The sequence below is a fragment of the Fonsecaea erecta genome (assembly GCF_001651985.1).
Source record: "Fonsecaea erecta strain CBS 125763 chromosome Unknown Scaff1, whole genome shotgun sequence".
Classification (NCBI taxonomy): Eukaryota; Fungi; Ascomycota; class Eurotiomycetes; order Chaetothyriales; family Herpotrichiellaceae; genus Fonsecaea; species Fonsecaea erecta.
The window spans coordinates 2,212,566-2,235,182 of record NW_017387244.1 but is presented as its reverse complement, the minus strand read 5'-3'; the positions used below and the strand labels follow the sequence as shown (position 1 = coordinate 2,235,182).

The 22,617-nt window shown below is 53.0% G+C and overlaps 8 protein-coding genes across 8 annotated transcripts; 6 read left to right on the top strand and 2 right to left on the bottom strand.

The window, feature by feature from the left end:
* Nucleotides 1–10: 10 nt before the first annotated feature.
* On the top strand, nucleotides 11–2,563 carry AYL99_00782 (hypothetical protein; the record flags this gene model as incomplete). The annotated part of the gene is made up of 4 exons (XM_018832298.1): nucleotides 11–876; nucleotides 959–1,255; nucleotides 1,319–1,458; nucleotides 1,491–2,563. The coding sequence occupies 4 exons, from the start codon at nucleotides 11–13 to the stop codon at nucleotides 2,561–2,563; spliced, it is 2,376 nt and encodes a 791-aa protein (XP_018698177.1).
* Nucleotides 2,564–4,098: 1,535 nt separating this feature from the next.
* AYL99_00781 (hypothetical protein) lies at nucleotides 4,099–4,631 on the top strand (the record flags this gene model as incomplete). The annotated part of the gene is made up of 2 exons (XM_018832297.1): nucleotides 4,099–4,577; nucleotides 4,628–4,631. 2 exons carry the CDS (start codon nucleotides 4,099–4,101, stop codon nucleotides 4,629–4,631), a joined length of 483 nt encoding a protein of 160 aa, XP_018698176.1.
* Nucleotides 4,632–4,842: 211 nt separating this feature from the next.
* Nucleotides 4,843–6,568, bottom strand: AYL99_00780 (hypothetical protein; the record flags this gene model as incomplete). The annotated part of the gene is made up of 3 exons (XM_018832296.1): nucleotides 4,843–5,626; nucleotides 5,682–6,162; nucleotides 6,223–6,568. The coding sequence occupies 3 exons, from the start codon at nucleotides 6,566–6,568 to the stop codon at nucleotides 4,843–4,845; spliced, it is 1,611 nt and encodes a 536-aa protein (XP_018698175.1).
* Nucleotides 6,569–8,561: 1,993 nt separating this feature from the next.
* On the top strand, nucleotides 8,562–9,657 carry AYL99_00779 (hypothetical protein; the record flags this gene model as incomplete). Its single annotated transcript, XM_018832295.1, has 4 exons — nucleotides 8,562–8,643; nucleotides 8,696–8,864; nucleotides 8,939–9,269; nucleotides 9,331–9,657. The coding sequence occupies 4 exons, from the start codon at nucleotides 8,562–8,564 to the stop codon at nucleotides 9,655–9,657; spliced, it is 909 nt and encodes a 302-aa protein (XP_018698174.1).
* A 1,264-nt stretch (nucleotides 9,658–10,921) lies between these two features.
* AYL99_00778 (hypothetical protein) lies at nucleotides 10,922–11,959 on the top strand (the record flags this gene model as incomplete). Its single annotated transcript, XM_018832294.1, has 3 exons — nucleotides 10,922–11,040; nucleotides 11,125–11,272; nucleotides 11,357–11,959. The coding sequence occupies 3 exons, from the start codon at nucleotides 10,922–10,924 to the stop codon at nucleotides 11,957–11,959; spliced, it is 870 nt and encodes a 289-aa protein (XP_018698173.1).
* Nucleotides 11,960–12,866: 907 nt separating this feature from the next.
* Nucleotides 12,867–14,679, top strand: AYL99_00777 (hypothetical protein; the record flags this gene model as incomplete). The annotated part of the gene is made up of 2 exons (XM_018832293.1): nucleotides 12,867–14,356; nucleotides 14,415–14,679. The coding sequence occupies 2 exons, from the start codon at nucleotides 12,867–12,869 to the stop codon at nucleotides 14,677–14,679; spliced, it is 1,755 nt and encodes a 584-aa protein (XP_018698172.1).
* A 717-nt stretch (nucleotides 14,680–15,396) lies between these two features.
* On the top strand, nucleotides 15,397–17,112 carry AYL99_00776 (hypothetical protein; the record flags this gene model as incomplete). Its single annotated transcript, XM_018832292.1, has 1 exon — nucleotides 15,397–17,112. One exon carries the CDS (start codon nucleotides 15,397–15,399, stop codon nucleotides 17,110–17,112), a length of 1,716 nt encoding a protein of 571 aa, XP_018698171.1.
* A 1,327-nt stretch (nucleotides 17,113–18,439) lies between these two features.
* On the bottom strand, nucleotides 18,440–19,511 carry AYL99_00775 (hypothetical protein; the record flags this gene model as incomplete). Its single annotated transcript, XM_018832291.1, has 2 exons — nucleotides 18,440–19,195; nucleotides 19,251–19,511. 2 exons carry the CDS (start codon nucleotides 19,509–19,511, stop codon nucleotides 18,440–18,442), a joined length of 1,017 nt encoding a protein of 338 aa, XP_018698170.1.
* Nucleotides 19,512–22,617: the final 3,106 nt, after the last annotated feature.

Sequence of the window (22,617 nt, the reverse complement as noted above, 5' to 3'; positions counted from 1 at the left end):
CACAGAAGGAATGGATCGGTTCACACGCACCAAAGAGTACTACCTGCAAGGTAGACATCGATGTCGGCAACCAGAAACACCTCCGACCTCTCAATCTGCGGACTTCGTCTTCGATTTCGATTTCAAAGATTCGAAACTTGACCTCAGCTTTGATGTCGGAAATTCTGTCGACCAAAGTGACCGGACGGTGAGGCATCAGATCGACCCTAGCGAGAGCATAGGTGTTGCACTTTCAGATGGGCCTTACCAGCAGCACGGAGGACTCAACTGTTCACCCGCAATAGAGGACCGGCGCCACTGTCAAAAACACCGGAACGAACCAATCTCGTCTATTCCAGACATCCCGACTGAAACGCATATCAAATTCTCCTCTCGATGCGAACAACCCTCAACGAATCTCCCACTTTGCTCCATCTACTCAAAAGCATGGAGAGAGCGCGTGAGACGAACAATAACGCCGCCACAGCAAACCTTGGACCACGTCTCTGCAGATCGTGCAGCTCCCTTCTCGGAGGAAACTTCCAGCGAACTGATTGAGTCGGAAAGCACAGGCCCAAAGAGTGGGAACGAAGCTGACCAGGAGTCGCCGCCACCACCATCACCACCACCACCACCATCATCACCACCAGAGTCGTGCCCCGAGGACGTGCATGAGGCAAACGAACGGCGGAACCTGCTAGCCGGTATTCCTTACGAACATAACACCAAGGAGAATGGAAAAAGATTTTCCAAAATTGGAGAGTGGCTGCTGCGGCCAAAAAGGCGCTGGGACGCGAGAGTCGCTCTTTGTAGCCCCAGCACGAGCGTGGAAACGATGTCCTCAAGGACACCAACTCCCTCTCCCAGCTCTTCTCAAGATACATCAAATCAGCACCAGTATCCGAGGATCGGCGACGCTCTTCGAACACGAGTAGCACAGAAGCTGACCGAAGCTCATGATCCAATTTCTCTACCGCAGTCTCCGACAGAATCTGTGCGTGGTGGAGGCAACTCCCACTCTGTCACTGCAGACCCCCGACGGAACAACGATCACGGTGCGCACAATCATCGCAGACGTGGCTCCCACCGCCATCGCTCTTCAAGTGTTTTCACTGCTCACAATGGTGTCGTCGTATCTCCCGAGAATGAGGATCGTCGTGGTGACATCCGCCATTCGTCCGCATCTCGCCCAGTGCGTCACCAGCCTGGTCGACCTGGAACGTCCAGAGACCGATCTCAATGGCCCTATCCTCGGTCGCCTCCACATCGGGGCCCGGTTCGGACTACTGGCACGCGCCCTACGCAAACACCCCCAGGAAATTCGCTGACCCGCATTCAGAGATCTCGAAGCCCAGGCCGACGGACACAGCGCGATGAAGATGACAGAAGAGGGCAAAGACTCAAGCAAGGAACACGCGGGCCGAGTAATCGAAGACCTGAGCATCGCACAAAGGAAGCAGGAGAGCAAAGAGTTCATGGGTCGTCGCGTCTGACTCCCACGAACAACCCAGAAGCCGCAACCCCTCGGGGACTGGGTGAAGGGCGCCAGAATCCTATCACGTCTCTTCCTCAGCAGCCGAGCCCTACAAGCCATTCGACTCAGCAGAGCCACCCTAGCTCCCATCAGAGTACCGCTTCGAGACCACCAGTGGAGAGTGAAAAACAACCCGAGCAAGGAGACGGCCCACGCCAGGGAGCTTCGCAAGCAGAGCCGTCCCAACCACAACTCGATCCCAACTTTCCGTATGGCTCATCGATCCGCGTCTTGTTAGGCGATGGCCGCGTGGTCAGTATGTCACAGTACAAGACTCTGCAGGAAAAGAGAGCGGGCAAGAAGAAGGCTGCAGCTCCCAGAGGAGAGAGCACGGGAATCAAGTCCATGTTCGCAGCACTATCCTCAAAAAAGAAAACCCAGAAATCTCCTGCGTCTCTCCAGCGGGCGGTGCTATCGACGAAAGCGAGTCCGCGGCGAGAAACCTCGACACTCCAGCAACAAGGACCGGGAGACAAAGCTCAATCCGAGAAGCCAGCGTGGGCACGTTCAAGTGCAGAGGAACCGTTGCACGCAGCTGACCCCGAATCACAGTCTAGCAGTCCATTCGGAGCAACTGCTAACGGAAAGCAAGTCGCAAAAAGTCCCAACGTCCAGGCGGGTGAGCACTCGGCAGCTAACACTATTCCCGGTCCCTCGACTCGGCAGCGGCCAAGTCCAGTTTCAGACCTCTCGACGAGCCGGCAGCAGGGCTCGCCTACGGCAACCGCATCAAGCCCACAGTCCCTGAGCAGCACCAGTACCAGTGTCATCCCCGCGGGAAGAACCTCAGACGTCCCCGGTCCGGCAGCAAGCCAGCAGTCAACAACAGCAACCACAGTCCCGGCAGTCTCATCCGTCGACCCTCCACCACCATCACTACTTCCACCATCATCGGACAATCAGCGGTCCACAGCCCGTTCGACTCCAGACACAACGACCGCGCAGGAAACGGAGGCGAGGAAAGACGGTGCGAGTTACCCCCTTGCCCAGGTTGAGACACAGGAGGAGGAGGAAGAGCCGACGTGGAGCTTTGCGAACCTCAAGCTTTAGAGCTCGACCGGCGAGCGCTTCGACTTCCTCTACTTTTTGTTTCAGTTTCAAGCAGCTTTTTACTTTCCCTCACCTCACAGGACCGGAACTAACAGTGGGCTCAGAGGTTGGGTGGGATGCACGGGCGCTGAAGCCAGGACAGGAAGGAAGGAAGGAAGCAAGGAAGGGTACAGGGCGTTGGCTGAGGAGTTTGCTTGGTAGATGTCGAAATGACTAAAATATGCAACGAACGAGCTGCGTTTGCATTCGAGCCCTGACAACCAAGGACTACTGGCGTGAGTGAGCATGGAATCCACACGATTCATAACTGGCGGATTCGATGTTGATTAATAGTAGTTAGTTAGCTTGACGACTGCCGGGGCGAGTCTCGTCCTCGTCCGGAGAATGAACTGATGATGAATCCTCGCACGCATATAGAGATTCTCGAGAAAAGGTCCTTTGCTTGTCTCAACGCGACGAAGACAAAGAAGAATCGATCGACCGCCCGAAGCCGAAGGCAACCTTTCCATCCCAAAAGCCCATGCGCCAGAATTCGTGTCCTGTGTCCCTCACCGCTTTTTCATGCCCCTCGATAGCCGTGGTCCGAGTCCTCATTCCCACCTCATTCCCGGTTCTGTCGAGACATTCGGCGCCTTCGAGCACTGCATCGGCACAGAAGTTACTGGTGTCTTTGGGGAGAACCCCTCGGGACGAAAGATTGTTGCACGGCTGTGTATGGTACATACATACATATACACGGATCGTCATTGCTACTGTGAAGCATGTTTTGTCAGGGGGCGCCAGCGCAAGAGGGAAAGAGTGATAACATGTCCAGACGTCAAACGACCGATGACAACCTCGAATAATAGACCAAAAATTTTCGGCGTATTATGTAGTACGAGTTGGCTCCTGTGGTGTGGATCTTGACTTGCCTTGACTGGGCTCCGCGATGTCGATCAGGTCTCCCACTCTCTCCCGCACCAATAAACGCGTGCGCCCGCATAAATCACATGCGCTTCGTTTGCAAGTGTCACATCTTGATGACTGGGACACGAGAAAGCCAGGCTGTAAGGAGAGTTTGGCATGTCTGAAATTGAGGTGGTTAGGCGTACAGCATAGGCTGAGAAGCCGCACGGAGCGGTGCGAGCGGATTGAGGGATGCTGCTTGGGGCCTATGTCTGGCTCTTGATCGATGCTCAGGCACAAATGTAGAAAGCTTTTGACGGGGTCTCTGCGTATAAGAGTCTTCAGCGCTCTGCGTTTTTCGAATTTGGATCGTCCTTGTCGGGGGTCAGAAAACTCATAATCTCAGGATGTAGCCCAACCAGGTTACGTTCATCCTCCACGGAGCCTGGCACGGTCCGGCACACTTCGAGCCGGTCAGGTCCCGGTTCGAAGCGCTGGGATATACCATCCTCTGTCCCCAACAACCCTCGACTGGAGCAACGTTCCCAACCATAACCCTGCGCGACGACGCAGCTTAGGTTCTGGCGGAGGTGAAGCACTTGGTCGAACAAGGCGAAGACGTTGTCTTAGTGATGCACTCGTATGGCAGTATGGAGGGGACGGAAGCAGCGACCGGGCTGGGGAAGGCTGTGAGGATGAGTCGAGGGCAACAAGGCGGCATAGTCCGAGCGTTTTATGCGTGTGCCTTTCTTCCGCCTGTGGGAAAGTCTCTGGTTGCTGGGCTCGGTGGTCTCCCGCCGTGGGTCAAGGAAGAGGCAAGCAAGAGACGGATTCCTCAGCTTCTTTCAATAGTGCTAGCTCGAGCTCCCGGACTCCAGGAAGATGGCAGCACCAACGCAACCACTCCCGAGCAAGTGTTCTACAACGATCTGCCAGCTGAAGAACAGAAGTATTGGCTGTCGAAGCTGAAACATCATAGCAGCATCGCCACGAAGACTCCGCTGACTCAGGTCGGCTATACCAACATTTCAGTGCTGTACCCGTACTGTGAAGATGATCAAGCCCTCCCGCTCCCCATGCAGGAGATGATGGTCGAGCAGTCGGGTTTGAAGGATATGCAGGATATAAGGTGTGGAGCCGGGCATTCGCCCTTCCTGAGCCGGGCTGATCTGTTCGTAGATAGCATCATCAAGTCGATAACTGCTTGACACAAACACTGCAGTGTCATGAAAATCAGGTCACAGTCTCAAGGAGCGTTCCTGAGCAGCGGGTGGAGATTATCCCGTGGCTCTCGAGATCGGTACAGCTTGACCGTACAGTTGATGGGAGCTAAGCGCAGTGTTCTATAGGGGTGAGAGATCGGGTAGCTGATCTGATGGAGAAGGATTGCGATTTCATTGGGTGAATACAGCGCCTTCGTGCGCCATTTTTCTTAGGGGCAAGGTGGCCTCTGTCCACAACTTTGCCACAGGCTGTATGAATATGCAATCCCACCACAGATATGTAGCCATGAGGCTGGTGTAAGCATCCCATTCGGTAGCATATGGCCAACGGAAGACGTATTCCTGCATCTTCCGAACAAAATATTGCTTGTGGGGTGTGTTTAGCGCAGCAAGTCCTCCGAGCGTCAGAGCCCACAGCACCAGACAGGTGTAATCCTCTGTTTTGGTGTCTTGATCCAGAGATATAACTTCTTCTGTCTGAAATACTTCAAAATGCTCCACGTAAAGGCGAAGTTCTCCGGCCAGCCGAGCTCGGACATCGGTCGTGTATGGCATGGGAAACAGGACCAAGTCGCTGTAGATGAGGCCAGCCACACGACATAGGTCCCACAAGTATTCGGTCTTGTGCGGATCGAGAGTGACCCTCGGTCGGAAAGATGCTAGCTTGTGGTGAGCCTCATTCGCTGCAAAGACAATATCGGCCAGAGATGGTGCTTTTGGACGGCGCTGTTGGTAGTGATCAAGAGCGACGGTGACCTCGGCTGCGGCTCTCAGGGCATTTGCTAAATCCACATCTATAGGGTCTAGCTGTCCGAAGCCTGTGCCGATCACCATTGACATCATGACAGCATTGTGGTCAGGCTGATAGCCCGGCTTGTTGAGAATGGACGGCCCTGGAAGCAGCCAGGGAAAAGAAGGTTGCACCCCGAGCCGTGAGCTGACCATCATGTCGGCGCTAACATCAATATCAGCTGGAGACTAGGACAAAACGGACAGAAATACAAACTGACAATTGAAGAATCTGTTGGAGTCCATATTGTTGTACAGATTGTATCCCGCCACGTTTGACGACGACTTCCAACAGTGCTTGGATCATCGAAGGTATAACCGTAAGTTTGGCATAGAGGTGTAGATTTAGAGCAGTCGCCAGGGGAGAGGATGGAACTACTTCTGCAGGTTGAGGTGGATTCGGAATAGGATCGGTTAGGTTTGCCACCATAACCAGGGCCATGATCAATGAATCCGGCGCCGGGCCTTTGAGGGTCTGGAGCTCCCTCGTCACCAGAGCCAGCCCTCGTGCCTGGTGTTTCAGTCGCAGGACTTCGATGTTGTGGGGGAACCGCTCGTTGTCGGTGCCTACGCGGACGAGGTTTGCCGCAGCAGCAACTTGCAAGTGGTACATACATGGCCAGTCTTGGCCGAGCCGTTTCCAGGCTATTTTGACGTTGGCCACGTCGACAGTTACTAGCTTCGGATGTATAGACTCGTAGGCTTCCAAGATCACGATACGTCAGTCGGAATGAACAGCCAACAGATCGGATGTCAACCCACCATAGTCAAGAATCGACTGCAAATATCTCGGCAATGCCGTGTGAGGGTTTGATGCAAAAGGGTCGGCCTTGTCTTGCGAAAGATATGAGAGCGGGCTGATCTTGAATCCAGACACCTGGACCTTGTCTTGTGCGGGCTTTGGAATGTTGTCCTCCTGAGAGCCTGAGCTCTCGACAATCCATTTGACGACGGTCTGTCCACGTTTTGCTTTCCTTCTCGAATGTGTGACTCGGGCGGCATGAGCGCGTGCTCGGGACTTTTCCAACGATTTCCGGGTCGCCGCGTTTGAAGGATCCTGAAATGCCACGAAATGAAAGGCGTCCTTTTCATTTTTCCGATCAGCCATCACGGTCTGTTCAGTAAGACCAGCAGGCTTGGTGATTCTTTGATAAATTTGTCAAACGATAACTTGTCGAGTTACAACAGAAAGGTCAATTCAGGCAGCCGAAGAAAAGTCGAGGTGATCGCTTATTGTTATATCTGAACACAACGCCCGGGCCTAGGTCAGCCGCGTGTCGCTAGCGTGAGCCGTCAGTCAGGGCATGGATTGAATACACCACTCTTTGATTATTGTCTGTCATTTATCTGTAGTCTTCCACCAACAAGACGGGACATGCTGAGGCGCCGTAAAGAGGCTTCGTGATCGGAACACAACCTTCCTCGAAGTAGAAACAGGAGAGAATAAACTGTCACGTAAGAAATATGGCCCGAGCTCACCACTGCGCGCGGTCTGGGGCCGCTCGGGTGGCCGAAGCCCGCGGGGAGACTTAGTCATCCTGGATGCTAGTCATAAACAGAAAATGGTGGTCTAGAGGAAGGAGATGATGACAAGGACCAGTGTGAAAAGCCCAAGAACCGAATGAACCATCACCAATGCCTATTATTGGAGATTTATTGAGGTGCCTGAGCAAGGGAAGGCAAGCCGAAAGCCAACGTCGACCAGCCGCTTAGCAAATATATTATATAAGGACTCAGTCAGCTAGAGCATGCCTGAGGCGAGATGACCGTGTTGATGTTTCCCAGCTGGCTGATAGTGATACGGTTACTGGTCAAGGAACAGTTTCGGCCGTGAGCATTGAGCACAAGCCGAGGGAAGTTGAAGACAACACTACGATGGTTGGGCGCATTCGCAGTTCTGGGGGTCCAATTCAGTCGCTCCCTTGGTCACGCTCTTGAGAAAACGAACGTTGTTTGCTTTCCCAGGGGAATGAACGTCGAGGCGGCGTTACATACCGGTTCTGGGACGAGGCCCGTTAGAGGCTGATCCGGGGAAATGAGATGGGCAAGGGTTCGAACCTACTTGGAACTGGTCCTTAAGCCGCTGGCCAGGGGAAGAGTGGTGTGCCGAGGCTCGAATGATGTCTTGGTCGAGATGCTTTTAATTCAGGAGATCCCGTACTCTTACAAGAGACTATACGGTAGGGAACGAGTAATAGAGCAGAATCAAACCTGAAGAGGGATGGGATGCTGCGTAGACAGGAAGGAGAAAAAGAACGGCATGAATGAAGGTGAAAAGTGAAAACCCGCTCTTATATCTGGCGGGGACTTACCAACTAATCTGGGAATAGACTGATTCCCTCTCTCAACGTCCCTAAGCAGCTGATTGGCTAGCAGCATCTCTCCTCTCATTTCAGCGCAGCACTGCCATTCGATCTCTTCGAACGCGTCCTCCCTCGACTTCATCGAGCGCTTCGCCTCTATGGGTTCAGCAATCTTGATGCGGTTCTTGAGCCTGCTATTTCTGTTGGTCAGAGCAATATTGGCCATCACACATCCTCTGCACGGCTCATTTACTCCACATGGAAAGGGCTGGCCGATCGAGACTATCAGCTTGGCCGAACGTGGCAGGCCAACTTCCTTATTCCTACCCGATCCTTATTCCTCGAGATTACATTTCCTTCCTCGGTTCTTCAGCATCAACTTCCATCTTCTGTATACCCTGCTTGACTATCGAGCACCTGCATTAGCTTCAGGCTCAACGCGCAAGCTTTGTGGGGAAGATGCCGACTCTAGTACCAGTCACTTGCGTTGCTTTCCAATGCTGAAATCCCTCCAAGAACTGATACTTCATATGAAGCATCTGCCGCCGACCTCGCCTCAGTTTTTTATTCATTCCTCCCACCTGCATGAGGCTTTTCTGTCCCAGTCATATATCGTTCTCTCCATTCCTTTAGTCTCACATCCTGGTGCTTGCCCTGCTTGTCGAGGGTTTCCACTCTTTCACCCCCGTCGCTCCTTGCACGTCTTCTGTTCAGTCTCTTGCAGCATCTTTACCAGGACAGACGCTCACTCACTTCTCCCCGTCGGTGCTGTTCCAGGAGTTCGATTCTTTCCCCAACATGTCTTCCACTTCCATTTATGTATCGTTCCTTCTATTTCTAACCCTTGTCAACGCCGCACCGTTTGCGCTTCAGAAGAGAGGTACGGTGAATCTCAATGAGTGATAGCGGTCCGTGCTGATGTCTTTCTTCAGCGATTTCTCAGGACTTATTTAACCAGCTGTCATTCTTCGAACAATACTCGGCAGCTGCGTACTGTACGAACAATAACGTAGCCGCTTCCAACTCAAACATTACATGCGCGGCCGAGAACTGCCCTCTTGTTCAGACCGCAGGGGCAGAGTCACTGCTTGAATTTCAAAAGTATGCTGTATTTCAACCTCCATCTTGTTTTGCGGTGGGTGTGACTACGGCTGACGTCTTTCTACTACTCACAGTGAAGGGCCAGAGGACTCAACGGGGTTTGTTGCCGTCGACCACACGAACCAATTGATTGTAATGTCCTTCCGAGGCACTACATCGTTCGGAAACATCCTCGCAGACATCAATCTGGTGATGACTCCCTGGAGCGTGTGCGATTCGTGTACCGCACATTCTGGCTTCCTTGACTCCTGGCAGACTGTCAAGCCGCAGATTCAGGGAGTTCTCAGCAGCGCCAAAGCTAGCTATCCCTCGTACAAGATTATTGCCACGGGCCATAGTCTTGGTGGTGCAGTAGCGACTCTGGCTGCCGCTGATCTGAGAGGGTCAGGCTACAACATTGCTTTGGTATGTCGGCATCCGCGGATCCATCTGAGTTCGCAAGTCATTTACTGATAGTGGTTTTAAGTATACATACGGCTCTCCGATGGTTGGGAATTATGTTCTGGCGACATTTATTACGAACCAGTCGGGTGGCAACTACCGCGTGACCCACGCCCAGGACATTGTCCCCAAGCTGCCGGGCTACCCAATATTCGCCCATGTCTCGCCCGAATACTGGATCACGTCGCCCACCAATGTTGCGGTGACGGTCAATGACATCCAGGAGAGCACCGGCGTGATTGATTTACAGGGCAACCAGGGACAGCTGGAGAGCAGCATTGTGGATCACGGTTGGTATTTCAATAGTATTGCAGCGTGTTCGCCAGGGCTGGGGTCAGAGTTGGTCAAATAACGATAACGGCGCCGTTATTGGAGGTCTCGCGGTATGATCAGAGTGTCCACGTATGCGGATATGCTCATGGTTCACCAGGCGTCAAGCGGACCTTTTCTTTTCCTTCGGCGCGCTCGACGGGCCGGGGTTAATAGTAGGGCCACCCCTGCGGCTGCGAAGCCGGAGCTGACACGCGAGGCTGAAGCGTATACAATCTGATTTGTTCCAACCATTTGCCATTTGCTCAACCGGATGGAGCGAGGCTTGAGGCCGTCCGTTTGACCCTCTTAGGGAGTCGTTCTCCTGTCGTGCAATGCATATTGGGCCACCATTCGCCTCCGACTCGCGCAAATCGGGTTCGATCACGAATGTCTCTCCTAAATCCTCGTTAAGAGCGGTAGTTCAGAGTGAAATCCTTTGTCTCCGCTTGATACACGCTCTTCATCGACCGCTTGGGATCTCGAGCGCTAATTAATGCGCCCTTGGCGGCCGCAGATGAGTAATTGAGGCCTGCTAGCACGGGGAGGGAGGATATATCTATCAGCTGCCCGATGTGAAAATGGACTGGCATGCATTTTGGAAGGGGGGAGAGCTTGGTCGGAAGAAGACTATTCCTCACGACGCCGGCATTGGGGTGGAGAAATCAAGCGGCGAGCTGCTATCGTAAACAGATGGCTTTCATTGCCGCCCTCGTCCTTTCGGAAGCAATTCCAGTCTCTCCCGTCACGGGCCAGCAAGCTTGGAGACAAAATTCCCGAAATTTTCGGTTTCTCCAGAACCAAGGCCAGGGGGGAATTAAGCGACCCCGGTTATTCAACTCCAGCAACTTTACAGGTTGCCCAAATGTGGGGTTGACATTGGTCGTTCGTTATCCTCTTGACAGGCTGCGGAGATTCTTGTATTACACCCCTCCTGTTCCTCCTCCTCATCTCCTCCTCTTTCTCGTATACTCGTCATCACGAATTCCGAGGGGCACGGCGGGTGAACGGGACAAGATTTGTGACCTCAGAACGTCCACCGGGCATCAATTAGTCAGCCGGTATTGAGACGCCGGGTTTCCAACTGGAGCCTACCCCGCCCCGTGATGGAGGAGAGACTAACCGGTGCGAGAAGGAGGAGCCATGGTATCGAGTGGGCGTTGGAGATGGTGGATGTTCGTGTGTGCGAGAGATTCAATCTCGCGCAGTCTGTAGACTTTTCCTCCGTAGAGCAACCATAAGGTAATATTGAGCCTCTGTCGAGAACATCCCTCACCAGCAGAGCAAGAAGTGCCAACATCAAGACTATGGCGTCGTCCAATATCGCGGCCTTGCTCTCTCAGGCAGGGGTCCCGGCGTTCAAGTGCCCCCCTGGGACAAAGATGCACTTCCTGGATCTCGGCATCCTCCAGGGCGACGAAGGATGGTAAGACACTGGTTCAATCTGGGGGCTCTCCCTAAATGACTTGTTGTTCGTGGGATTGACCCGGCCCTGACCTTTCTGCAACAGGCTTCTTCGTGGCGCAAACACCAGTACTTTGAGTAATAAGAACCCCGAGAACAAGCGTCGTGATTTGATCGTTTTGGCGGCCTTGATCGAATACCCCGGTGTCGGGTGCATTCTCTTCGAGACGGGCTGTGCGGAGGACCTTCAAATCGTAGGTTTGTCCCATGTTCTTCTTGTCCTTTGATGCTACTAGGTATGATGGATGCAAACTCACTATCACCGCGCTCGATCACAGGCATGGCCGGCGCCCTTGACCGATGTCTTCCCCCGGACAGTGTATGACGAGAAGCACAAGCTTCCTGCAGCCATTAAGGCTACCGGAAATGACATCAAGGACGTGAAAGCTGTCGTGATCGGCCATTTGCACCTGGATCACGCCGGCGGGCTTGAGCACTTCATGGACACCGATGTCCCCATCTTCGTGCACGAAGAAGAGTTCAAGCACGCCTGTTGGGCCGTGGCCACGGGCGCCGACCTCGGCGTCTATCTTCCCGGCTACATGAGCCTCGACCGTTTGAAGTGGAACACCTTCACCGAGGACCATCTGGACTTGTACCAGGGCATCACGCTCCACCATTCCCCGGGCCACACACCGGGCCTTTGTATTATGCAGGTCAACCTCGAGCAGAGCGGGACGTGGATCTGGACAACGGACCAGTTCCATATCGCTGACAACTATGAGCTCAGTCATCCGCACGGCTGGTTGGCTCGAGACCACAATGCCTGGATCAAGAGCTTGAAGATGATCCAACGGTTGCAGAGGCTCTTTGATGCGAAGTTGGTGTTTGGCCACGATATGGATGTTGCGAAGAAGTACATGGGGAAGTCATACGAATGACCACGCTTGATAGAGGCTGGACAAGGTGGCATCAGACATTCCGATCGGTTGAGAACGTGTGATAAAGGGTGGAAGAAGCGCAAGACAAGGATCGACCCCGTGACTGTCAGTGTGGTATTGGTGCAAGATGTTCAGCCGCCATATGTCTGTATGTATTATGGACCAAATAGTTGGGATTCATCCCTTCAATCTGAGCCATCTTTCATCAAAGTCGTCCCTGTCTGTCTCCCATATATCGACATTGTTGCTACGAGCAGAGTCCGCTGTTTGAGAAATAGCGACTACTCGATACTGATGTCGGGAGCCGCGAAGACAAGACAAGGACTGAAGGCGGCAACACGGGAGGCAAATATTCTTCCGATACACTATTGTGACCAGAACTTACATCTTCATCACTCATGCAGCCGTAAATATCATCACACGCAACATTTTTTCTGCTGATGTCCCTAGCTGACACGTTGAGACTCTCGCGCGAGATCGAATCGAATTGAGGCTGATAACCAAGGGCCCAGTATAGTATCCAGAAAATACACATGTGAGCGTACGACTTGAATCGAAACCGCCCTGAGCGCCGAGAAGAGTTGGTGTCTTGAATGTATCGAAGGAAGCATGCCACGCTCCAGCTAGATCACTACCATAAGCACCCTGGAGGCTCGTAGAAGACGGAGGCGCCAGCACTTGAGCGTTCCGTCGCAGGAAGATGCTGACAGAGAATGAAGCTTGCTTGCTCGCGACCGTCAATTGAGAGTCAGTATGAAAAAAGGGGCCTCATCACGTGATGCCAGTCCGGACTTCGGGGAATCTGTGGCTCGATTCAAAGATTCCTTTACATACTCTAGATCCATTGTAAATTCAACGTCTCGTCTCAAAGCGGCTGCAGAGGGTCAGCCTTCGGGCGTCGAGGGCCATGAACAATGTTGGAACGATAGCTCTGCGAATAGCCCGAACAGGCTTAAAAGCTTCGCCTTCCACCCTCCCTCACAGGCCAATTTCACGAGCATGGCTTTTGAGTACATTCTTCTGTCATAGCCAGAAGCCTCTGATATCCCAGCAATCGCGCAATCCGTCACTTAAATCTCCCTTCTCGACAGTCACGTTGCGCACCTTCTCGCAAACCACACGACGCAGCTTCCGCCAGTCTCTCATTGTGCAGAAGCTCAAACCTTACGGAGCCGACAACAAGCCTGAAAAGGGCCTGAAGTTTCAGGACGCCGAACTCAGCAGAGAGCAGATATTATCTATCTTTGGACGTCACGCTCCTCCTACTCAAGTTGCGAATCGACTGCTCCGAGTCCTCCATGGGCGCCGCCACGATGGAACGTTGGATCTACCTCTTCCCAAAGATGTCGAGTCGCAGCTTGGAAAATTTCCCCACGCGGTCGAAGACGGTCTACGCTATTTGAGACAGGCATATCCCATCGACGAAGATGAGGCGATTTTGTACCGCATTGAGCGAGAAGAGGACGAACTTGACAAGGAGCATCCTTCAGTTCTAATGCAAAGGGGACAAGATATTGGTCTTTACAGGGCACATAACGCACCGGAGGAACCCTATTACGGCCCCCAGAGCGGACATTATCAGGCGGAACTTAGCGAAAAAGAGAGCGACCCATATGGAAAGAGTGAATTGGACAGGATCCGCGCCGAAAATGAAGCCAGACGTGAACAGGAAGAGGCGGAATTGCAGGCACAAATCGACAAGGAAATGGAGAAAGCCCAGAAAGCCCAAAATGATCGATCTAAAGCCCTTGCTGCACGACCAGAACAAGGACTAGAATCGGCCAAGGAGCTCAGGCCGCCCAACAGTTTTGAAAGATGGGTGCTGAGAGCCCGTAATCGAGCCCAGTCTAAGCTGACGCTCGAATCACCAGAGATCGCCGAGATGTCCATACTGCGGCGCCTCTTTCCTTCACTGTTCCTTGTCGCCTTGCTCTGTGGTGGTTGCTTCGTCTTTGCCCAAGACTGGACTCGACCAAAGCAGTCCGACCGACTCTTTCCGTCTGTGTCGCTTTCATTCGCCACGATTGGCACTCTGATCGCCATCAATGCCACCGTGTGGCTGGCTTGGAAGTTCCCGCCGTGCTGGTCCCTGCTGAACAAGTACTTCTTGTTCGTTCCCGCCTATCCTTATGCACTCAGCATGGTGGGAAACCTGTTTAGCCACCAAACACTATGGCACTTGACGATGAACATGGGGGCTTTGGCGATCTTTGGTCTTCCTCTTCATGAAGAAATTGGCCGTGGAAACTTTCTATCCATTTACTTTACCTCGGGCCTGATAGGAGGCTTCGTGAGTTTTGCCCGCCACCTTGCTCAACGCAATTTGGCAACTTCTGTCCTTGGTGCCAGTGGGTGTGTGTATGGCATTATTGCTGCATATCTTGCTCTTCATTCCCGGTAAGGACAGACTCCTAAACTCATCGGATCTCATGACTTACTGACCTTACCGTCACAGCGACAACTTCTCTCTTATATTCATTCCCCGTGACTGGACAGATAAATTATCATTCAGTGGCCAGACAGTCCTTGTGCTCCTTACTGTGAGTCAAGTTTTTGGAGCACTGGGGCGCCTGGGAAGGTACGACTACATCGACCACTTAGGGGGAATGGCGGTGGGTTATGCCTACGCTCGATGGCTACAGAGCAACGGGCACAGGCGGAAAGCAGACACAACCAGACTGGGTTCATGGTGGACGAACATGGTCGGGAAAAAGCCGTGAGCCAGTCCCCCAATCTTGTTTGCAGAGGAAACAGCCAATGCCGCATTATGTTCGTTATATGCGGCTGCGAAGGGTCGTTCCCCCTGCCAGGCATGAGATGGAGAACTTTTGATACTCCATTCTGGTCCAAAGACCTTCGCTCGAACACGCAACGACCAGACGGGACGTTGCCGTCTTAGAGATATAGTGCGTTATGCAGCATGTCAAGCATCAGCTTGGCCATTGTAGCACAGTACAGCTCCGTAGCTAGGTTGGGTAGAGAACAATTCCACTCAAATACCGGATATCACCATTGGCAATCAATGAAAGAACCCTAGAACGGGCACAATCTCACACGGTGGTTGCTTCTGAAACCCTATTGAGCTATCATCAGTCCATAGCAGTCTTCTATGATATTATGAACACTCCTTAGGGCAATTGACTATTTTCAAAGCCCGTCAAAGTCGAGGGCCGGATCTATCTCGAGCATCTCCGCCCCGCCGACGTCAGAGTCTCCGATTTGTCAGAGACAATTTTGGACAATTTTCCGCCAGCAAACACCTCCATACACTCCAATATCCCGGACTATCCCACTTCTCCCGCTGCAAGTTTTCTAGCTACTTGTGTGCTTGCGCCTTGCCCTTGGCACCTGGAGTCGCTCGACTGAAGCATCAAGCGTTGTCGGGGCTCGGCCTCACACCACTTTCTTGTCACACGCACAACGCACTCTTGCCTGCGATGGCGAATGCGTCTCCCTCCCAATCACCGCCTTCCCTGTCGCTGTTGAAAACCCTCCACCCTCCAGGCTCGGGGGCGAGCCGGTCATGGCAGTCGAGTCCCCATCCAGATCCCTCGACACCGCTTCTTGCAACCGGGTCGGCAGATAAATCCGTCAACATCTGGTCGCTGCGAGATTTCTCGTTGGTCTCGACGATAAGCGGGGGACACAAGAGGAGCGTGAGAACGGTCGCATGGAAGGATTTCGGCGGTAGCACCAAGGTCAGGACGAAAGCGGAGAAAAAGAAACCTGTGGTGTTGGGCACCGGGAGCTTCGATGCGAACGTCGGCATCTGGGTGTGGAATGACCATCGGAGGTGGGCGGCCTTTCGAGATGCGGATGATCAGCAGAACGGGGACGAGCGAACGCTGCACAACGAACGGGGCTTGTCTTCTGACACGGACGAAGTCGACATGACCAACGACCAGGAAGATGAGGAGTGGCACTTTTCAACGCTGCTCACTGGGCCTGACTCGGAGATCAAATCCATCGAATTCTCCCCTCCTCACTACCCCGCCAATCTCTTAGCGACCAGTTCAAGAGACAAGAGTGTCTGGATCTGGGAAGAGGTGGAGCCCGAAGAATGGGAGACGATTGCAGTTCTGAGTGAGCATACGGGCGATGTCAAATGCGTGGGATGGTGTCAAGGAGCGAGAAGGGGAAATGGCCGCAGATCGAAGAGAAGAAAACTCGGAAATACAGGGGACCGTGATGGGGATGTCGATATGGGAGAGACAGTTGCGCAATCAAATGGCACCGGTGCCGGAACGACGAGAACCCAACAAGACATGGACATTGATGAGGAAGGCGAGTTCGACATTCTTGGCTCTCGCCCCATCCTCGCAAGTGGCTCATACGATGACACTGTTCGCCTCTGGCGTGATGTCGAAGAGGAGGGCGACTGGATCTGCGTTGGCGTCATTGACGGACACAAAGGGACAGTGTGGGATCTCAAGTGGGAAAAGCATATCAACTACTCTCTCCTGAATCTTTCACAGTGTCCCACCGAACGAGACAGAGATATCGCAACACGAGAATTTGAAGCAGACTGGATGCCTCGCATCATCTCTTGCTCCGACGATCTCAGCGTGCGTGTATGGAGGAGGGAGTTGAGCGAGGCTGAGAAGGAGAAAAGACGGGCGCAATCCCAACACCAACCGGCACCCATGGGCTTTGCATCTACGCGAATACCGAGCGTGATACGCCCGATGAGTGCAATGGAGAAATGGGTTGAGGACACTGCATTGCCCGCCGTGCATGTCCGGAGTGTGTATGCGGTCGATTGGTCGAAGAGGACAGGGATGGTAGTTAGTTGTGGTGGAGATGGCACAATTGTCGTGTACAGGGAAGTACCTGCATCAGAATCAGCAACCGGAACCGAGGGTCACGCTGCGGCCGCTGGTAGCAGCGCAGGAGACGACGTCGTGATGAACGGCACAACCTCGCTGGCTAAACCTGCAGAGGAGGTGCCATACAAGCTGCATACCCCGAAGTGGGAGATTGTGGCCCTTTTGGAAGCCGCCCACGACGAATTCGAGATCAACCACGTCTGCTGGGCCGAGCGGCGGGACAAGGACAGAAGGTTCGACGGCGAGGAAATGATCATTTCGACCGGGGACGAGGGCGACGTGCGGATATGGACCCTGCCTGACGACCTTCTCGACGAGTTCGATTAAGAAAAAGAGAGCAAGAGCTGTGATGGTGAGGTTATAGGCCGGATGCCATGTATATAGATGGGAGGAAGATGATGCGGACTGATATATAGGTTGTTTTAGAGACCCTGTGAATAGATACGTGATGACCAGACAACGAAGAATTGGCGTCCCCTATTCTGACGCCGCCCATGCCGTCTCTACCATTATAAACTCTTCCTTCTGTCACCCTTTCTACCTCATCCCTCCGCCTCTTTGGTTTCCAAAATGTTCGCCTGCCGCTTCCCATCCTGTGGTATTCCCGGATCTGTGTAAGAGCGAGGCGGTATTCTTGAGAGGCGGGACCGTCTGTCTATCCAGGTAGCTTGTTTATCTCCCAACACTGATGGCTTTTCGGGTCAAGCGTACCACAATATCACTGCTTCAATCGGTCCATTGGCAAGAGGCAGGAGGAGGAAGATGGTAGTACATTTATGTACAGGGTAGATTTACAGGATCATTAGAGTCCAGATTCATCGTACATAGAGGAGATCTTGGAAGCTTGCCTCATCTGTATAGACACGTGGAGACTTGAAACGGCCACAGACCGAGCAGGAGAGAAGTCGTGCTTGTATTGCAGGAGTTGAGATGGATTCCTCTCCGATGGGAGACTTTGTTTTTCTGCGTCGAGTCCATCATTGATCACGGGCGTGAATCCCTCTCGGCTCAGCCTTGCCTGTGAAGACTGTCCCCGGGCACTTCACATAGCGAGGCTGAACCGACTCCACCGGGTCTGGTCCAAATAAATCAGATATATAATTTGGAAACCCGGAATTTGTTTTCACACCAAGACCCCCTACTACGACTAGGGCGAAGATCGAACCGACGACAGAAATTCAGTCCAGGTCCTGTCAGGTACAAACTAGCACCGGGCTAGAAGGCATCAGGACCTCGATTCGAACCTCGCTCCGAGCATAATTCAGTCGAATAAATAATCTAGGGTCTGCCAGGTCGAACCAACACCGAGTTGGGGGCAGCAGATCCTCGATTCCTCTCCCACTTCGGATCTCAGGACTCAACTTATAAAATTCGTAGTATAACCGGCCGGCCGAGAAAAACCAACCCGAAAGGGCGAGTTTCGCTTATCATGAACCAGAGTTGAGCTGCTTCATCGATAAGTTTTTGCAATTTTTGTCGCCGGATATCGATCACATTTTGATAAGTCTGTGTTGTGGGCGTGTGGTCGTGGGCGGACACGCTTGGCGGAGGTGTGATATAACAACGGGCCACCGCCAAGGGTGAAGGGTAAAGAAGAGCATCTGACCTATGATCTTTTATTCCCTCTTGGTCGTGAGATGAGTTCAATCACAGTTCAGTCTGCTTCCAGGTAGGCATCCTTCTTCTGTTGTTTCGCAGCTTTGCGAGCTTGATTCATGCTCCCTCCCAGGAACTCGAGTTGCCGAATCCGCTCAGCCAGCGCCTCTTCAGTCACATCGTCCAACACGAATTTGCCCATCTGCCCACTTCTCCATTTCTGCACAAACTGCAGAGCCGCAGATTCAAAATCTGGTACCCCACCCTTCTTCAGACGACCCTGTTTCCGCGCAAGGCCCTCCAGGACAACGAAAATATCGTTTGTTGGCTCGGAAAACATGCTGTACAAGGCTGGATCTCGAAGATTGAGGTGGTACAAAAGATAATCGGCGATGGTCGTCGGTGGGATAATCGTGTCTTTGACATTTCCGCAAAGAGCGAGTTTCAGCATGCTCTCGGCATCGGGAACGTAAGGAACGAAGACACCAGGAGTGTCCAGAACGTATACGGCTTCTCTGCCGTCTTCCGCCTCCAATATTTTGACATCACTGCCGATCTTCCTGGTTACTCCGGGTTGGTCACCGGTCCTTGCAGCCTTCCTCTTGCCCAAGCTGACATTCCGCAAAGCGTTGAGAAGGGACGACTTTCCGACATTAGGCATGCCCACAACCATGAGCCGGGTGCCGAAGAGGGAGGTCGAGGCATTCGCGTGCGCCCGGGCAAAGTCAAGGACTCGGTTGATGGCAACCCGGGATTTCACATCTGCGAAGAACGAGGTGGATGGAGCATCCCATTTCTTGATGATCTTTTCCCTCTGTTCCATGTCAGAAGGCCATCCATGCACGAGCTCATTCCTGGGGCTGCCCTACCTGCTTGTCCTCACTTGTGAAATTACTCCCCAGATCTTGCTTGGTGTACACTATCAGGCGTGGTCGCTCGCCGAGGTTGGCTTCGAACAACGGATTACGGGATACAAGAGGCGTACGATAGTCTCGGCACTCGATAACAAGATCGATTTGCGAGATCATCGATTTCATCTTCGACAACCCGGCCGCATGGTGGCCTAGGTAGTAGGATCTAGGTATCGACCCGAGGTGAGGGTACATTCGGCGAGGCACGAATGCGCCCATGGTGAATGTACTTATTTGGCGGTTGAGGGCACAAGTCTCCGGCCATTGTCCTCATCTTTCCTGCTCTATGTGGAAGTAGTGCATGCTGGAGGACTTTGAGTGATTTCGAAACAGTTGGTTCCAGCAAACCAAAATTGCGCATGAACCGAGAAGCGCTGGCTACGGTGAAGCATTACAAGACGTAGAGCAACCTTGTTTCCACTCATGCCACACCCAGCGAGGCTTCCAACACCACCCTCCGCTCTCTATTTCACGCAGACGTTCTGTGAGAAGGCCAGGAAGCTGGGTTCGCACCAAATCCAGCGCGCAAGAGATGACTGTGGGGTCTTCTTAATATGTCGAGGCCTGCCTCGTCCCGTGTCCATCGCACCGGGATCGAGGGCCTATGAGCTCACCGAGCGATTTGACATTCTCACACAGCGTGGGTTGACCAAGGCTTGACTTCAACCAGCCCCTTCGCTTAAAGACGGTTGCTGCGGTGCCCCAGTGAGAGAGGGTACGGAATTGCATATCCTTCCGGCATGACATTGCACTGCATCGCTTACTTTGGACTCTCAGGCCCCTCCGCCGTGACGAAAGTGTGGCACACAGACGCTGGACGCAAAAGGCTGCACTGTACGACAGTTCTCTTTTCCATCCAGCACGACCTTTGTAGCTTCGGCTAATGCCCATGTCAAGTGACTGCGCAGGCATTAGCAGGGAACGGTGTGAGATTTGATTTGCCATTGTCCACCGAACCGACTTCTTCTCTGCGCGGATCACTTCCCGCTTTTGCAAGGAAATTGAGCTGTGAGGGTATCGAGATGCCCATGATTGCACTTGTCCGGGTTGTGGATCGTCAAACATTCCTGGCCTCATACGTTCGCGGCCTTTTGATCTCCGCTGCGACGCAGATGCTGTCCAGTTCTGAATATCCAATGGCTCGGTTGAACGCACAGGCAGCGTTGCACTGAATCTCACATATCAATAAATGTTGTCCAATGCCTGCAGGAAGCAAAAGTTTCCTTGCAACTTACAGAGTGGCTTTCCAAGGCTCCATATACGGGTCGCTCACCCTTTCTTCGAGATAGACAACCACCTTGTCATTTCGCATGGAGCAAGGAACCGGGATCCTGTTTGGTCGTGCTTCAATCAGTGAATTGGGGAGGAGGGCTTTTGAAATTGCTTCGTACACCGAAGACCACGCACTGCAGACAGTCTGACGCAACCGAACAAGGAAATACTAGCGGTCTGAGTGCTCAAGGAAGGAAAGACTGCATCGAGAGAATTCGAACGCACAAATCCAGGATGTCGTCCACATTATACTGTCCTTCGTCAATTCTCCATCGAGTTCAAGTTTCCTCGAAGATGCCCCAGAATAGCATCTCCCAAAGTCACGATAGATATCGAAGATCCTGCTGGTTTGCCATTACTCGAGTCCTGAGGCGTCCTACCTTCGAAATGCCACAGGAGCCTCAATATTGGGGAGCTCGCAACATATCCATGGGTTACACGGTCATTTACGCTGTGACGACTGCCGTTGAGGAAGCAGTTGCACCAACAGGCAAAACCGGTGGGCGTCTCTTGATATCAGCACCCAGCTCGCCCTGTATTCCTTTACCATGTCACTCACAAGTAGTGGCCGGGACTGGCTAAGTTTTTGGTCCAATATTTAGCGACGAATCCAGCAATAAGGCGCAGAATCAAGATACGCAACAGCGCACGAAAGACCTACGGATTGCTCTGGATATTATCTCGAAGTTCGCCCTATCTTACAAGGCTGGAGATAGAAGCCCTAGCGAGGTTGGAATTGAGATGAACCCATTAAAACGTGACGACAGCAGCCACCAAGAACGGGTGAACCGAATGGCTGGATACAAACCTGAGGAAGCTGTCGTACACGGGGGCGGTAAGCCAGCATTTTCAATCCCCAGTTCCACCTGCAAGGAATTCCAGTAGTCGCTTTTGAACGACCAACGGGAAACCAAAAATACGCGTCTCTTTGTCCAAGCAATTGGCTCCTTTTCTCACAATCATAGTGAGAGTCGTGGCAAATGACCCTTTCACGATCAGCAGCCCAGCAGCAGATCGGCAAGCATCCGAAGGGTGGTGACCACGTGTGGACATATCCAGGTGATTGGGCAGCCAGCTGAAGGAGTGTTGCACGGAGCATTGTGTCACAGCATGTCGTCCCCATGATTGCTTCGAGAACTCGACCAGGCTGATGATACAGGCGACGACAATGGACGTGGCACAGGAGGAGCAAATTATGAGATTGGCGGTTCTTGTGTGCTCCGTGTGCATAGGACAGACATGTCGCGCCTTGAACATCAACTGGCTCGCCTGGCGAGGGTTCGAGTGTCTTGTCGTCGTCAGGCGAGGTGATCCTGGCTCCAGGACAACAGGGCGACGGACCCCCAGACGTCAAGGCCGGGATAGATTTGCCCGAAAGAGGAACAATCGGTGGATGGCAAAAGTGGGGGTCGCGGGGTCAATCAGCCACCAATCAGACGCTGTAAGTGGGTTCAATACGTTATCGCCGTATCAGTCGTGGACTAAACCACTTTTGGCAAGGCTGTCCGTGCAGCCAACCGCTGGCCTTTGCATTCGGACGACCAGCATCGTTCTGTCGCTCCTTCTACCTTCTTGTTCGGATCCTTGGATGGCCAGTCAGGTTGGTCCTGGATCTGGCTTCCTTCTGCTTCTGGTCTCTTGGGCGCACACTAGATAGCCTGTCACGAACCACTGCCATCATCCCCCGTCGAGGATAGGCTCCGCCACCGGTACCTGTCCCGCCATTCTCATCGCGGTTGGGATCGAAGTACCTACCTGGTTTGAGCTGTCTGGGCTGATAGCTCTATAACTCCCTGCCCAATAAGCGGTGGGGTTCGCAATTGGCCACAGCCGCGGCCCGTGCTGGCTCTACACCCATTTGAGCTCACTTCTCCCTTCAGACAACATCATCAAAAAAATCCCCCTCTGATTTCCCCAATTTCACATCGCTTGCTGCAAGCTCAATCTTTCTGACTTTCGACCTGCCCTTCCTGCGCCTTTGTTCGACGGGGCAGGCCTTGTCTTACCGCTGTTCTAAACGTTACAAAGCCTCGGTGGTGTGACTCGACCCATT